We start from the raw sequence: 15,384 nt of genomic DNA, 5'->3' as shown, positions 1-15,384 counted from the left end.
GCTGTGTGAGAGTCTCAAAACTTCTAATTTCAGTTTCTCTCCCATTTGGTTCATATGTTTTTCCACACCCTAGTTGCTAATAACCCTAGCTGCAGCCTTGGTCGGTGGCAACCCCTGTGCCTCCTCCTTTTTCCTTTGGCTTGTTTTTTATATCATTTTTGGATGGTTCTTGTTTCTCTGATGTATCCCTATATAGATCTATGATATTTCCTCTTGGACTTCCCATTCTACCTATGCCTTTGACTAGACCTTGTAATTTCTTACACGACCCGTTAACTCGACATGAAAGGACATGAAAATAAGGGTTTCAAATCAACTTATTAACGAGCCTAGTTGTTATCGTGTAACTCAATAACATTTCGAATCATTATCGGGTCACCTATTAAGAACCTGATAAGATATCATTTGCCAGATCTAGACATTAGACAGATAATTTCTTGCATGACATATTAACCCGACATAACCCTGTAACGAATCAAGTCGTTATTAAGTCACATGTTAAGAACTCGTTAAGATAACGAGCTTAACACGACACAACCATTAAGATAACCGGTATAACTTGAAAACGACACGAACACGATAGACACAACTAGTTTACCATGCCTACCTTTGACATCCAGTTCAAAAGTGAACTTTCCATAAAAGAAGGTTTATTCATGCACATGAAGGTGCGAAGAACTTCAGTTTTGGTCCTTGCACCACCACCTTCCATTGCGACTGCTCTAATGGGATTGAATTCCTATGTGTTTGAGTTTCGATATGGAAGATCCTTGGGTGATGGGGTTTCGACTAGTAGTACGGCCTTCGTTAGAAAAGCATGCATTGTGGTGACCTTGGGGGTTCGCTGGCTGATTTACATGGGGTTACGATGGTGTGTCCTTCAGTTGGGTTTTTTGCTTTTTTTGTGTTTGTCTGCTTTAAGGTTGTATATGGGCCAAGGTTATGTTATTATTTTGCTTGGGTCTTTTGGAGGTGGGGCTGGCTTTTTTTTTTATATTTTTTATTTATATACTGAGAAGTCCAATTGAACCTGTCACATCCCGGCCCGGATCCCCATCACATCTCAGGCTCGACTCCACCATAGCACGATATTGTCTGCTTTGGGCCCTGACCACGCCCTCACGGTTTTGTTTCTAGGAACTCACACGAAAACTTCCCAGTGGGTCACCCATCCTGGGATTGCTCTCGTGCGAACTCGCTTAACTTTGGAATTCCGATGGAACTCGAAACTAGTAAGCTCCCAAAAGGCCTTGTACTAGGTAGAGATGGGAATACACATATAAGACTTACAGGATCCACTGTCTTGGGCGATGTAGGATGTTACAAAACCCATCTAGCAAAAATTTTATGGTGTATCAAAGAGATTTTGACTACTCAATAAAAAAGTTAACGATTAAAATATCAAAACATAAAAGGAAAAATTATATTTTGCACAATAAATTTTTTATAATTAAAAAAATACATTTATAAAGAATGCAGAATAAATTTTTTTTTAAATACTAATAACAATTATCAATATAAAATTATAGCCCAAACTATAAGAACGTAGCAAAAACAAAAAATTAGGTCAAAGTATCCACTGGGCGTGCGTTATAGCAATAAAAAAAAGCCCCCACATTGCCACAAAAATCAGCAGACAAGAAAAAACACCGAAAACACAAGAAATTTTTTATTGTGCTCGGAACACGATTAGTATATTACGTGTTCCTATAAGTGATGAAAGTTTTATTATTTAAGTTATTAATATTTTAATACAAGCATCTAACTACTTGTATAATGATACATAATGTATTATCCCGTATTCCGAACACACTAAAAATTCTCTTCGAAACCGGTTTCATGAGAACGGATTAGGATCCTAACTGGATCCTCTTTGTGAGGATTTAAAAGATCAATCAATCGTGTTCATTCATTGTACATCATGACCAAGAATTATTTTGAATTTTTTTTTATTGAAAATTGAACACAAACTGTATTTAATAAAAATTTATAGTACGATGTATAATAAACGAACACAATTAGTTGATCATCCAGATCCCTACAAAGAAAATTCAGATAAGATTGTCCTTCATGAAAGATTTTTTAGTGTGACCGTCACACGAGATGATACATCACATGTCCCTATATAAATAATGGTTTATGTGTAACTTAAAAATTAAAATTTTCCATCACTTACATAAAAACACGTGTTGTACTATCCATGTTTCTGTTATAACTAAAAATTTCTCTTCATTCACAAGAGCGTTTGCTTTAAAAACCCGAGAACCGATACTCGATAACAGAAACTGAGTTCAGTAATCAATTCATTTGCTGATGTTAGAAACGCTATTAATAAAGCTGTCCAAATGGACCTTGTCCATGGGGTGTTGCGCATTGCTCATGACTCATCAGTATTAATAACCAAGAAATATGCACACACAGAACTACAGAAACACCAAACAGACAATAAATATAAAAAAAAACCTGCAAAAATTAATTTGGATGAACGCTATACAGACAATAAAAAGTACTTAACTTGTTTTATATTAAGGGTTTATGTCCGTTTAATGCGCATGGTTATATAAAATTTTGTAGGCAGCTTAACTTCCTTTTTCAAAGCACAACCCTCATTTTACACTAATTGGAAAGGAAAAATGTTTAAACTCGGAAATTAGCGGATTTAAGAACAAGACTCTAACTACCAAAGCTTCTACAACTTACTTGTAGTTGGCTAACTTACATGAAACGAAAAGGCCAAAGTTGCTGCATCTCAAACCAATTATGTGACACTAAGTGTGAAACTGAAAACACATGGTTTTGTGTTATACGACGTGTCATCATAGCATTTTTGTGCAATAATAAAATACGTGTAATGCTACTACATACATACTACAATTCATACCTAATCATTGATTAATGTGCAATTCAAATGATGTGATTATTTATGATTAAATTATTACTTAATCATTAATTAACGTGTTTATCTTATTTTGATGACGCATCATTTAATTTACAAATTTTGTTTAAAATTTTAATCTCTCAATCCTATTTTCACCAATCCAGCTACCAAAAAGAAAAAAGAATTAAATGAGACTAATAATTAATTAATCACAAAATACTGGGTGAGCATGAATCAACAATTCCCAACCTTCTCGTCTTCCAGAAACACAACTCCGGGTCGAGCTTCTCCGCCGCCGTTCTCGCCGGCTCCGATTTACACCTCGTCAGTGTCAGCGGCCGACCCGACCCGACGAAATCCCAGTCTTTATCTTCGGTGCTCGCCGATTTCGCCATTCTCTCTCGAATTTCGCTCTCCAATTCCCTGAAAAATTCCAACTTTTTTTCGCTCTCCGATTCCAATCTCGATTCCTGACCGGAAATCGACTCCCCTTCTGACGTAGCTTTCTGTTGTGCCTCTGTTTCCTCGGCTCTCACCGGCGACCCCCAAAATCTGCTCGCCAGAGACGACGCCCTGTACGGCGCAGATCTGCATCGGGTTAACAGCAAAGCGTTCTTCGGCGGCGTTGAGGCAGAAGAAGAATAGATGAAAGCTTTGGCCTTTCTTTCGAATTCTTGGTCTTCTTGTTCTTCGATAAAATCTTCCCCATCTGAACAACCTTCAATTGGGTCTTCAAATTTCGATCCAATTTTTGGTGGGTACTCTTTGATTTCGCCTTTTCTGCACAAACCCAGTTGAAAAAAGGGTACCCATTTGGGCCAAACGGGTCGAAAAGACTTGGCCTTGATTTTCCCGGGAAAATGGCGGCAAAACAGGCCGTTTGAGATCCATTTGCACCTTCGTCGGCTCGGAGCTCCAGTGGCCCGTCTAGCTCCTCCGGTCCGCGAATCGCCTTTCTTAGATGACCGCCGGACTCGGACTTGCCCCATGCACGTGACTTTAGGAGAAGATGGCTCTTGGGTTTCGACAGCGGCTGCGGTGGCGTTCTTCCTCACGAACATTGGGCTCGAACGCAACCGGCCTCTGCTTCTGCTCCCGACGTTGGTCCTCAGAAACCTCACCAACGGCGGCGGGAACTTGTCCGTCCGCCCCGGACTCGATATGGGTTTTGCAGATAGCTTCATTTCCGTCCAACCCGAATAACAATCGGAATGAACGATTGACTTGATTTGCTTCCTCAGGCTTTTGAGATTCAGAAGAAAGAAAGCTGCTTTCTTTCTTTCTCTCTGGGGAATGGGTGACTGTGGAGAGCTCCGTGTGTTGGCTTCCGATTTCTTTTGTTTTTTTCTTTGAATTTTTTTTGTGTCTGAAATTTGGTATTTTAATCTTCCAACGGATGGGTGAATAGCGGCTCTATCTCTCTCGGTCAGTTTCTTTTTTTTTTTTTTTTTTCCTTCCAATTTATTAGTATTTTAACTGTTATTTTGTTGAAGCGTACGCGGTGCAGTGGGAGTGAAATATGGTGTGCATCTGTGCTCTGCATCTTGATGCAACGTGGACCGTTGGATCTTGATGTTGGGGTCGTCCACTAAAATGATTTTTGCTCAGCAAGACTATGGAATGGTGATTGATAATGATATGCCTATTTTTCAAGGCAGAAATCATTACCTATTAGATTTACGTGTGAAGGTTGGATTTTTGGTTGTAAGAACGCGTATGCAAAAGACAATAGTTAAAGCTCAACCAATAATTAGGTTGAATACAACTCTCCATTCAAATTCTATAGTGTTTCAAAGTATCTGTACTTCATCTTTTAAATTGATCCATTTTTGTGTTATTTGGAAAAAAAAGGTTGCTTTTTTTTATAAGAATCCTTTTATCCGTGTAAGTGATGCGCACATTTGTCCAAATTAGAGAGAATTTAGATGTAAAGCTCGAATTAGATTGAGATTGACAAGTTTAACCACAAAGTGTCACCACTTGAGTAAGTAATATTGATCTATGACAAAACCATATGGTGGATTTGTGCTATTTAACCTTTCCAATTAAAGATAAAGACAAACTTATGAATCAAAAACAATAACTCCAATATAGTAACCTTACAATGAAAACTCAAGAAAATTGCTCTTTTGAAATCAATAAATCCAATCACACGATGTTAAATAAGTTACAACACATGACTGGCTAGCAATACACGATAAACTTAAAATACCGCTATCTTAGAATTCCGATTGCATAAAGATTTATCTCCTTGATGGGGAATTATAATTATTGTGTCGAAAGCCGCCACTCCGACACTACTTTTTTTGCGAGACTCAAAATGTACACACAAAAAAGAATAATATTTGGCTATTCAAATAATGAGTAGGAGTTCATACTCAAAACTGTTCGTTGCCGATTCATAGAACTTCCTGTTTATGATCAGAACCGTTCATGTTATAAATCACTCAATAAAGATCACTTCTACAAAAAATCAATTAAAACTAAGGTCGTTTAGTCATCGAACTGTATAAAAACAGATGAACGGAATTGGTAAAAGGTATTTGCTACAATAGAATGATCAAACAACTTTAGTTTTATATTTATTTTATTTTTTACAAAGATGATTTTTACAGAGAGATTCGCAATATGAACGATTCTGATCATAAGCACAAAACTCTGTGATTCGAACACAAAGAGTTTTGGGTAGGAATTCCTACTCATCTTTAAGCAGTCAAAACATTTTTCCATAAAAAAATCATCTTTGATAGGAAAGGGAAAGGCAAACTCCCAACACGCCACTTAATGGCTCCACTACATTTCCTATCGATTCTCTCTCTGCGACAACCACCGCCACTAGAGTTTTCATTAGTCTCACACTACTTTTTTACTTTCCCATCTCTGCCACTACCCAGTTCACACCACCCTATAGTCTCATCAGGTGCAATACAGTAATTTCTGTGTGACTGGGTCTCCTAACAAAATAAAATTCATCCTGGGTTTCAAAAACAGGCATGGCAAGAAAGTCAATTGGGAATTTTGGGAATCACTTGGTAAATAATATAAGCATTTGAGAATTTAATATTACATGTGGCTGCAGAATGCAAGAAAAAGCAACTGCAAAGTTTTGAGACTGTTAACACAGGAAATGTAGGGTGCCACAATCTGTACTAATAACTATAGCATTTCATACAGCACAGGAAATGTAGGGCTGTTATGATTTAGATCGGTAGGGCCTATCGACGATAAAATTAGTGAATTAATACCTTCACGCATACCCCTATGCGACAAAAGATACTTACCGACAACGGGATTAAGTCTTATACGAGACAGTTTCATCATGCATTGTAACTGCAGGATTCGGAACCAATAGGTCGTTTCATCCCAACCATTGGTTTTGTGGACTCGCATCCCTCCATGTTGCAGTTCCATTCAATGCTCTGCTCTTGTCCAATGCATGTCTCGTTTTCGTCATCTGGGGAACAATGTTTTGTGTTAAGAGTGCTGAAGAAATATTTCATTGTCGAATAACCAAATAGAGCATGAAAATTTAACTAACGAAAATGGGCAAGGTCTTGAAAGGAAAATATGAATTCTTGCCTGAGATATTTCCAAGAGATAACTCAGTTAGGCGTCTAACACAGTCCTTCAATGTTTCAAGTTCAGTTTCTTTCTGTTGGAGTTTTGATTGGGCTGAATGCAGTTCAGATTCCAGCTCCACAATTTGGCCTTCCTGCTGTTCAATGAGCACATGGCATAATTTCTGATCTAGTTGAGCTGGCAATACTCCGTGGAACTGCTCAGTATCCACACCCTGTCCCTCTAGGTTATGAAACCCTTGAGCTGTAACTTCGGAGATAATGTCCTGAAATGGTATTTGAAGGGAAAAATCAGTTAGGCTGGCATAGCGTGAATGTCATCATCTAGGCATTTACAATAGCATATTCCATTTCATTCGTAGACCAACAAAACGAACAAAATTACAATCCTTAACTAATCGTAATATGGAGAGTTTGAACGTGAAGTTCACCATTTAAGCATTAACAATAACATTAGCCTTTTCACTTGTCGACCAACAAAAGGAGCAAAATAACAATCCTTATAATACAAAATGATCAAGTCATACACAGAGAGTATGATTGCCAAATTTTGCTACATCGAATTTGCTACTTAAAATCAAAGCAGTGATTAGTTTTGAAGATTGTGCAATCCAATAAGGATAAAGTTGTACTGTTCTTGGTAAATAACTCGGACAAAGTGTTGGTTCAGAATCCACTGTATTTAAATAAGGATGCAAAACCAGCATCCAAACATTTTCAAAACACTACTAAATTGTATAACCTACACTTGATCATCAAATGTTAGCTGTAGATTTTAGCACCAGCAAAAGGTACACCACAGTAAGGTAAATCAACCTATTTGAAGAATAATATAACGACCTTAAAAGACTGACCTGGCCCAGATTACTCAATCCATCATGGCAAGGAGTATCCATGGCACACCATGGAAGTTTTTGTAGTTCAGACTCGAGTTCTGCTTCCAATTGATCCATGTCCATAACCTCAGCATGTAGCTCCTGCTCTTCTGTAAGAACACTACTAGCACATTCACCATCCTCAGATACAGTAAAACTGGACATTTTCATACTACTGGGGCCTCTGTTTTCTGTACTTGACTTGTTGAGTTCTGGCTGAGTAAGCGTGCAACTAGTTGTATTGGCTTCACCTGCAGAGCCCGAAACTTGCAGATTGTGCGGTGATTTTCTTTGATGAAGCTCAGATTTTAACTCCTGCACAATTCTTGCAGTCTCATCCATAGCTGTATTCAGCTTATTGATCTCAGCTTTTCCAGCAGACATCATGTACATGATCCCAACATTAAGTCCCCAACCAAATAACGTTGAATCTGAATAGTATGAAACAAGAAGTAGCTTGAAATGTTAAACTCCTAGGATCACGAATATTATGTTTGTAAATTGTGACTCTAAAAAAAACAGACTAACAAAATCATCACAGGTTCATGCCCAAGGAAAAGCTTCTAGAAGACTACTACAAAAATGCTGATCAAAACTTGGATACCAATATTGTATTTAGAGGTTGTGTGGAGTTAAAATCGCAATATAAAGATCAAACGCTTTCAGGGTTTCCACTTTTAATTACAATTTCAAGAGCAAACTTCAAGGATCACTTGACAATTATGACCACCTAATCATTTGAATTTGGAAATTACTTCGGAATCAACTGTTAATATAAAATCCTATTTATCATTTGGCAACCACTTAAGCACCATCGGTAAGAATTCATATAAGGCTGCGGCAGCCAGCCTGCAGAACGTAACCTACTGGAACTTGTGCAATTAGCTTATCTGAACATGACAAACAGAATTGCAATAATATACAATCAGCATCACCGCCTTTTTGCAGGAAATACGAATATGTAACAAAACAGAACAAATCACCACATGAGAGATTTCGATATGTTTAGATAGGCTTTGTAGCAAAACAACAACTGTGGTCCACTGAATGCTTTCTCAAAAGCGATTAGATTTCAAATGAAAATTTTAAGGCTCATCAACGACATTCAACACTAATCCGATAACCGATATAAAAGGTCAGAGAACTCTACTTTTCCAATGTTGATTGTTGGGTAATGATGGTTGACATATGCTGTAAAGTATGACTTCAAAAACGATCAAACATAACAACAAAAACTTTCCAAGAGAGCTTTTCATAAAATCCCAGATTAAAATAAACCCAGAAAGCAATCCAGGGCCTACATTGTGCACACTGATGTTGAAATATCATAAACAATTGGGAATCTGGGACCTGACTATCAATAAATACTTCTTGCATGACTAATTAGATATAAATTCCGAAAAGTTAGAGACATATTCACAATTTTACATGATTCAGCAATCAGCAGCATCATAATTCATAATTTTCTATGATCAACGTCAAAACAGTAAAACCCTTTTTTCTTTTTGCCTTATGATTTTCTCAGCAACCAAACAAAAGCAAGAAAGAGAGGGAAAATCGCGAAGCTAACCTTTGGAAGAAGACGATCCACATTTGGTAGCAGCTACATTCTTCCCAGTCTTCCTCCTCTTCAAGCAAACACCAACACCTCTCCTAGCAGTCCTCCTCTGTTCTGCACCGTTAGATCTCTCAGCGTCAGCAGCAACCCCCTTCTTCTTTATCGAACCGGTTCTCTTCCTCAAACGGAACCGCGTCCCACTCCCGACGCGACCCGACGCCGCCTTGCTCGAAAACCTGAAGATCGTCCCTTCTCGCTGCTCCTCGAAGTCGCTGGTCTCCCACGGAAGCGGCTGAGACTGAAATGCCGACGCGACCGAGAAATTATAGGGGCCTGGGCAGGCAGTGTCCGCATTGTGATCGGCGGGCGGATCGGTATCGGCGGTGGGTTTGAAAAAGATGTGTTTCCCGGCGAGGAGCCCGGTGGAGGCCGCAACAGCTGCGGCGAATAATTGCCACATTGAAAAAGGCACTTCAGTCTTCACTGTGCCTCACACCGTCACTGGAACTGAAGAAATGGCAGCTCTCTCTCTCTCTCTCTCTCTCTCTGTGCAGGTGCAAGACATTGTAATTACCAATTTACCCAGCGTCGCACCTACCTCCACGAGGAGCGTTGCCCTGTCCGCTTTGGGACCTTTCTGGTACTCCACGTGCTTCCCGCTTTCACGGGCTGTCCGCTATCGAGGTTGGGAAAACAATTAATTTGAATTCCTTTTTTGAAAATTTTCAATCTATTCAAATTTCAATGTAGTCATTAGTCAGCACCAAGATGCCAAGGCGACTACCTATCTAAATTATATTTTATAAATTAAATAGTGTGGTTATTTATAATTTTATTATTTAAATGTTAATTAACATGTTTAAGTCAGATTGGTGACACATTACATGGTTTAAAAATGTGATCTAAAAAATTGGCCTATCTAGCATTACTCATTTCTTTTAACATTACTTAATTTCTTATTCCTCAAGTCTCATATTATACATATACACTTTTGTATAAGTACATGTCGTAAAAATTGAGTAAAACCAGTGTTCTAAAAAACACCCTAGGCGACGCCTTGGAACCGAGGTGATTTTGTGCAAAACGGCTGGAAAAATAGAGGTGGCTCTAGGTGGCCTAGGCGGCTGGGTGGTTTTTTTTTTTTTTTTTAGTGAAATTTGTTTAAAGTCTAAGTTCTAATTATACCTTGAAATTTTGTTAATTTTATAGAATATGTGTGTTGTGTATCAACTTAAATTCCGGGATGCTAAAGATAAGTATCTTACATTACTAAATTTCCTTAAATTTTTTTTCTTATTTTCCATTTTATGTTGTTTTAAATTGTGAACTTGTTGTACATGTGTCATCCTACAATACTCCTCACTATGGTTATATGGCATATATGCTTAATGTGTTTTTAAATTTTGGATTGGTTGGATACTCTTTTTTCATTTTATCATTCTTTTATTATCTTATCTATGAATTTCATACAAATATAATTTTTTGAAAGTTTCCTATACTAGTGATTGTGTCCATACAGACCTTTTAAGAGAAGGAATGCTTTTTTTTTTTTAAATGGAAATTAGTTGTGGAACTTAAGCTACATTGAACTTCAACGATCCGATTGGTTTAACGGAAATATGGCTGCCGATTGGTTCCTAGAGCATTCACAAATTCATGAACCATGCAACTGGAAAAGTGTGCTTAACAATTTACGCAACTTCTATTGAATCTTGTGTGCTCAACAAACATGCAAAAAATTGCCAGCACACAGTAACTCAGGACTTCAAGTATCACAACCTACTATATTTCCTAACGTAGAAGAGCAGTTTAAACTCCCAAACGATCCGTCTAACTGGCTTCTAGTAAGAGACACCGAGTAAAACATTTGTCAGTTGATTGAGTTTTTCTTAAACATGAAAGACACCGTCCTCCACGGCATGGCACAACGATGAAGTTTATCAGATGAAGGAACAAGGAAAAGTTTTCCGAGGAATTCGATCGGATGTCCGAGTTCCCAGTTGTATGAAGTTGAAAACAAAAATTACTGCAGTAGTGCTGATTAGTGAAATAGTGTAGTTGAGCCTACAAGTTACATGTAAAGCAACTAGATTATGATCTTTAGAGAACCATAAAGCATTCACAAATTCATGAGCCATGCAATTGCAAAAGTGTCCTGAACAATTTACGCAACTTCTATTGAATGTTGTGTGCTGAACAAACATTGTAAACAATTGTCAACATGCGGTAAGAATCTCAATCTATAACATTCCGTTCACAACGCACTCTCTTTTCTAATACAGAAGAGCAGTCTAAACTCCAAATGATCCGTCCGACTGGCTTCTAGTTTAATTATTTTTCGAATCAAGCAATACAAACGGAACAGTATCGCATCCATACAAGTAAAATCCGAATAATTGGACAGATATCTTGAGCAACTTACCTGGAAAAGAGAAAATAAGAGCATTTAATAATATAAATGTGAATACCAAAAGGTTTCAATTTTAACCACAACACAGAGACGCAGAGGAAACATTTGTAAAATGATGGAGAGTTCTGTAACACGAAGGGCAATTGTCTGCATGATCGAAAGGAAGTAACATAATATTGCTTTGTCATCCATGGCACAAGAAAGCAAAATTTAAACTACGGAATCGAGTGGATAGGGGACTCAACAACTTCCAATTTGCTAGTCTGTGATATATGTTACTTACTATGTAAGATACGCAAGTATATATTTATTAGGCATCAACAAAACCTAAAGTTTCTTCAACTTGGATTTTCTTTATCCAACTCTGTTAAATTGCTTGGAGCCAATCTTTGAACAGTAAACACATACACTCAATCCAAGTAAAGAATCCCCATTAAAGTTTAGAAAAGAGCATGAGAATGGGTGAAGTTGAAGCCCCATTACAGCGTACAAACTATATCGAACATCCTTGATTAAGCACAATTATAACTATGATCTCACGAGTTATGACAACGTGAACCATTTTCCTCAAGACAAAGACCTCCTTCAGGAAAAAGAAAACCAAAATACAGAGGACAAGAACGAAAAACTAAAGCTACAATATCTTGCAGTTATAAGTCTATATAGAGGTATAGAGAAACTTCCTCCGCCTATTGAAAAAAATACACTCTTCCCCCAACCCTACAATCCCATGAACAATTATAAATACTAAGTTACTAAGTCAACTGTGGGTGATAACTTTAAGCTCTAAATATGCAATTCATGTCAGCTTTGCAGCTAGACACCCTCTAAAGCTAAAGGGCTGAAGGGTGTTCTCTGAAGCTTATCTTTATAACCCCAACAGGGTCTTCTCTGAAGCTTATCTTTATAACCACATAGATAACGCATTCACTAAGTATTTTGTCACAATTTCTATGGGATTAGATTACAAATAATTATATTGTGTATCGTCATAACTTCCCTACCTAAACCCCTCCCCTAAACGGTTATGTTTCCAACTTCCTCAAAACTCTAGGAATATCCTTTGAAACTTACTTCGACTTAAATTAACACCAAAACCGACAAGGTTTGCACTTGAAAAATGGACAGCATAGCCTTCAAGCAACAAAGCCACAAAAATTCAAGCGCAGTCCATAGCAACAACAAAATGCTAGAAACCTATGAGCCCCTCTTCCCTAATGTACCCAAATCACTACTTGATCAACTAATCAATAAAAATGCAACACTCAATTAAGATAATGCAATGACATTCCGTTCAATCATAGCTCACCAAAACATATTCCAAACGAATATATCTAGCATCTCTAGCATAACTTCCATAGCTCAATTCAGGAACTAAAAAAGCACAGAAATGGTTACATCGCACATACCCGAATGAGCTTTCATCAATTCAGTTAATCTTGGCAGCCAGTTTGCTCCTCGCATCCCGCGCATTATCATACTCAAACCTCAACACATTGGGTATATGAGAAGTATCCTTGATATAAAAATACCTCCCAAACCAGCTCTCTTCGATCATCGGAAAGCTACGGTAAAGCACAGAGTTCACAACCCAGAACCACACCGCCCCCAGAAACACTCCAAAAGCCGATCCTGCAAACACCTGAGCCACCGTGTGGTAACCCAAATAAACCCTCGAATATATAGTCAGCAAAGCCAGAACCCATGGAAGAAAAACCACCGCCAACTTGTTATTGGTGTCCCAGAGCCCAATCCCCTTGTAAGTCAAGAGGGTGAAGTATGTAGCGAAGAAGAACATGTACTGCGAGTGACTCGACGGCCACCCGTGCGAATCGCACATCTCGAGTATAGCGCAGGTTTCCGGCCGAGCTTGCTGGAAGAAATCCTTGATGAGCTCGTTGATGATCTGGGAGATTACAAGGCCGACGAAGAAGAACATGCCCTGGAGTTCACGGCGGAAGAAGAAGTGGCAGAAGAAGCCGCCGAAGCTGATGAATACTGGGACGAGGGAAATCCAAGCGAGGAAGTGACCCAGTTGGTCGCCTCTCTGGTACTGGACGTAAGTCAGCGTCACGGCTTTGAGAGACGCCGAAACCATGGCGGAGACGCCGAGAGAGGAGGAGGATTCTGGGTTTTGGGTTGAATCCGAGGTTGTGGGAGTTGGGGATTGCGAATGGCGTCTCGCCGGCTCTGGTTTGTGAGGGAAAGGATTTTTGCGATGCGTTCGAGTGAATCTGTATCGTGTATGGAGAAAGTTGAAAAACACGTTGACGCGTGAAATTCATTTTTTATTTATTATTTTTTTTTTATAAGACGGTTGGGAAAGAACCGCCAAGAAATGTTGGGCTCTGTCGGGTGCAGATGGACTTGGTAGGGTAGAGACTGGAAGACCGAAGAGACTGCCCGTAATAGACCCTTGGACCCAGCCCATGAAAGTACCTAATACAAGGTCTTTTTATTTTCTTGTTACCAATTCACCATGTGACAAAAAAATTTCAAACGGGTGGTTCACTTTTTTAGCCCATAACATTAATCGACTGCACGCTAAATCACAACCAATTCACTTAGATTATAAATTGATTGCAAGAGACAATCTTTTTATTAAAAAAAATATATATTTAGACCCTTCATTTGGCAACCCATAATGGATCTGTGGCTGCATTTGGCAACCATTGAAAAGAAAATAAAAACATGGGCACCCGCGTGTGTTGGGTGAGTAAGTAGCAGTCGCACAAATAGCACTCAATTGGTGGGGTCAACATTTTCATTGAAATTTCCACTGAGCCCACTCCACTCCAATCTTTATAAAGTCCTCAAATGTAGGGATTTTATACAAACTTCGACAAGGCCTTTATACTATAGAGTCTTGTTTAGACGTCCATTGTGAGGCCTTGTTCCTCATGTAAAAGATCATACGGTGGTAGACCCTAAATATTGGGTACCATTGGAGATGCTCTTATTATAGTAGGGATCACAGAATCCGACATGCATAAACCCCTCACGAGGAGGGGCAATAGGAAGAGCAACCCATTGAATGGTGTAAGGATTGCAGATGTAGTAATCACGTTGATCTTCCGAGGTTGATGGCACAAAACTAAGGGGGAATGTAATTAATTTGGAGTTCAGATAATTTTAATAGATTTTTTTTAAGTGTCAGATTTTTAAGGATTTTAGTGGGTGTAATCAATTTGGATTTCAGAGGATTTTAAATGACATTTTTTAAGTGACAGATTTTAAAGGATTTTAATAGACTCACAATTCTATGTGAATTTTGGTAGATTTGTATAGATTTTGTATGGTGACAGATTTTAAAGGATTTTAATAGACTCACAATTCTATGTGAATTTTGGTAGATTTGTATAGATTTTGTATGGACTTCTTTCATGAATTTCTTAGGATTTTATTGACTCCTACAACATAAAATGAATTTCTTTCCCAAGGCACAATTTGAACCTCTATTTTGTATGTCTCGATTTATAGATCATCTTTGCAAAAATTCAATTCAATCCGAAACTATGTTCCCATTTAATTGTCACGATAAAAAATTTCACTGTTTATTAGAATATAGTGTTTGTCAATTTCTTTGAATCCTCATTCTCATCCACTTTCATTTCTTCCACATCTTCTTCCACTTTCATCCTCTTTTAAAATCCTAATTAACTACATCCTAGTTTTAAAATCTATTAGAATCCTATCAAATCCTAATTTGAATACTCCCATAATAATAAATAATTGGACTGAGGTCATGTTGGGTTTGGGTTGACATGGACGAGCAAAGCATCAACCCAACCTAACTAGCGTTTTACTTCATTCTAACCCTCTCGATCGGGTTTGAAACCGAGTTGGGAATGGACTGATTCGAGTTTCCAACCTAACTTGCACTCCTAGTAATAATAGGCACAAAAGACTCATGGGTATTTTTTATTTGGGAATTTTGCACGAGTACCACTTGAACTTAAAAACATGTGCGTGAATACCACCTGAACTTTCAATTGTAGGTTTTTACCACCTGAACTCTCTTAGTTGTTAGAATCTACCTACAGTTGTTTTCCATCCATTATTCTGTTAAAGCATGTCACTTGTGG

General features: G+C 38.2%; 3 protein-coding genes across 3 annotated transcripts; all 3 read right to left on the bottom strand.

The window, feature by feature from the left end:
• Positions 1-2,983: 2,983 nt before the first annotated feature.
• Positions 2,984-4,606, bottom strand: LOC103948815. Its single transcript, XM_009359884.3, has one exon. It carries the CDS (start codon positions 4,060-4,062, stop codon positions 3,088-3,090), a length of 975 nt encoding a protein of 324 aa, XP_009358159.1. The 5' UTR covers positions 4,063-4,606; the 3' UTR covers positions 2,984-3,087.
• A 1,288-nt stretch (positions 4,607-5,894) lies between these two features.
• Positions 5,895-9,612, bottom strand: LOC103948816. The gene is made up of 4 exons (XM_009359885.3): positions 8,902-9,612; positions 7,311-7,762; positions 6,458-6,722; positions 5,895-6,332 (listed from the first exon to the last, which is right to left on the bottom strand). Exons 1-4 carry the CDS (start codon positions 9,347-9,349, stop codon positions 6,196-6,198), a joined length of 1,302 nt encoding a protein of 433 aa, XP_009358160.1. The 5' UTR covers positions 9,350-9,612; the 3' UTR covers positions 5,895-6,195.
• Positions 9,613-11,040: 1,428 nt separating this feature from the next.
• On the bottom strand, positions 11,041-13,397 carry LOC103948818 (lipid phosphate phosphatase gamma). Its single transcript, XM_009359887.3, has 2 exons — positions 12,709-13,397; positions 11,041-11,311 (listed from the first exon to the last, which is right to left on the bottom strand). The coding sequence occupies exon 1, from the start codon at positions 13,395-13,397 to the stop codon at positions 12,729-12,731; it is 669 nt and encodes a 222-aa protein (XP_009358162.1). The 3' UTR covers positions 11,041-11,311; positions 12,709-12,728.
• Positions 13,398-15,384: the final 1,987 nt, after the last annotated feature.

Source organism: the organism of the source record quoted next, unplaced genomic scaffold (genome assembly GCF_019419815.1).
Source record: "Pyrus x bretschneideri cultivar Hongxiangsu unplaced genomic scaffold, Pyrus_bretschneideri_v1 Contig94, whole genome shotgun sequence".
In the NCBI taxonomy this organism is placed as follows: Eukaryota; Viridiplantae; Streptophyta; class Magnoliopsida; order Rosales; family Rosaceae; genus Pyrus; species Pyrus x bretschneideri.
This window is presented reverse-complemented; position numbering and strand designations above follow the sequence as displayed.

Excerpts from the sequence above, each read along its gene's own strand:
- LOC103948815 (XM_009359884.3), bottom strand. The coding sequence starts at position 4,062 with ATGAAGCTATCTGCAAAACCCATATCGAGTCCGGGGCGGACGGACAAG.
- LOC103948816 (XM_009359885.3), bottom strand. The coding sequence starts at position 9,349 with ATGTGGCAATTATTCGCCGCAGCTGTTGCGGCCTCCACCGGGCTCCTC. Across the intron at positions 7,763-8,901 it reads TGGATCGTCTTCTTCCAAAG|ATTCAACGTTATTTGGTTGG; the intron begins GTTAGCTTCGCG and ends CATACTATTCAG. Across the intron at positions 6,333-6,457 it reads ATCTCTTGGAAATATCTCAG|ATGACGAAAACGAGACATGC; the intron begins GCAAGAATTCAT and ends ATTGTTCCCCAG.
- LOC103948818 (XM_009359887.3), bottom strand. The coding sequence starts at position 13,397 with ATGGTTTCGGCGTCTCTCAAAGCCGTGACGCTGACTTACGTCCAGTAC.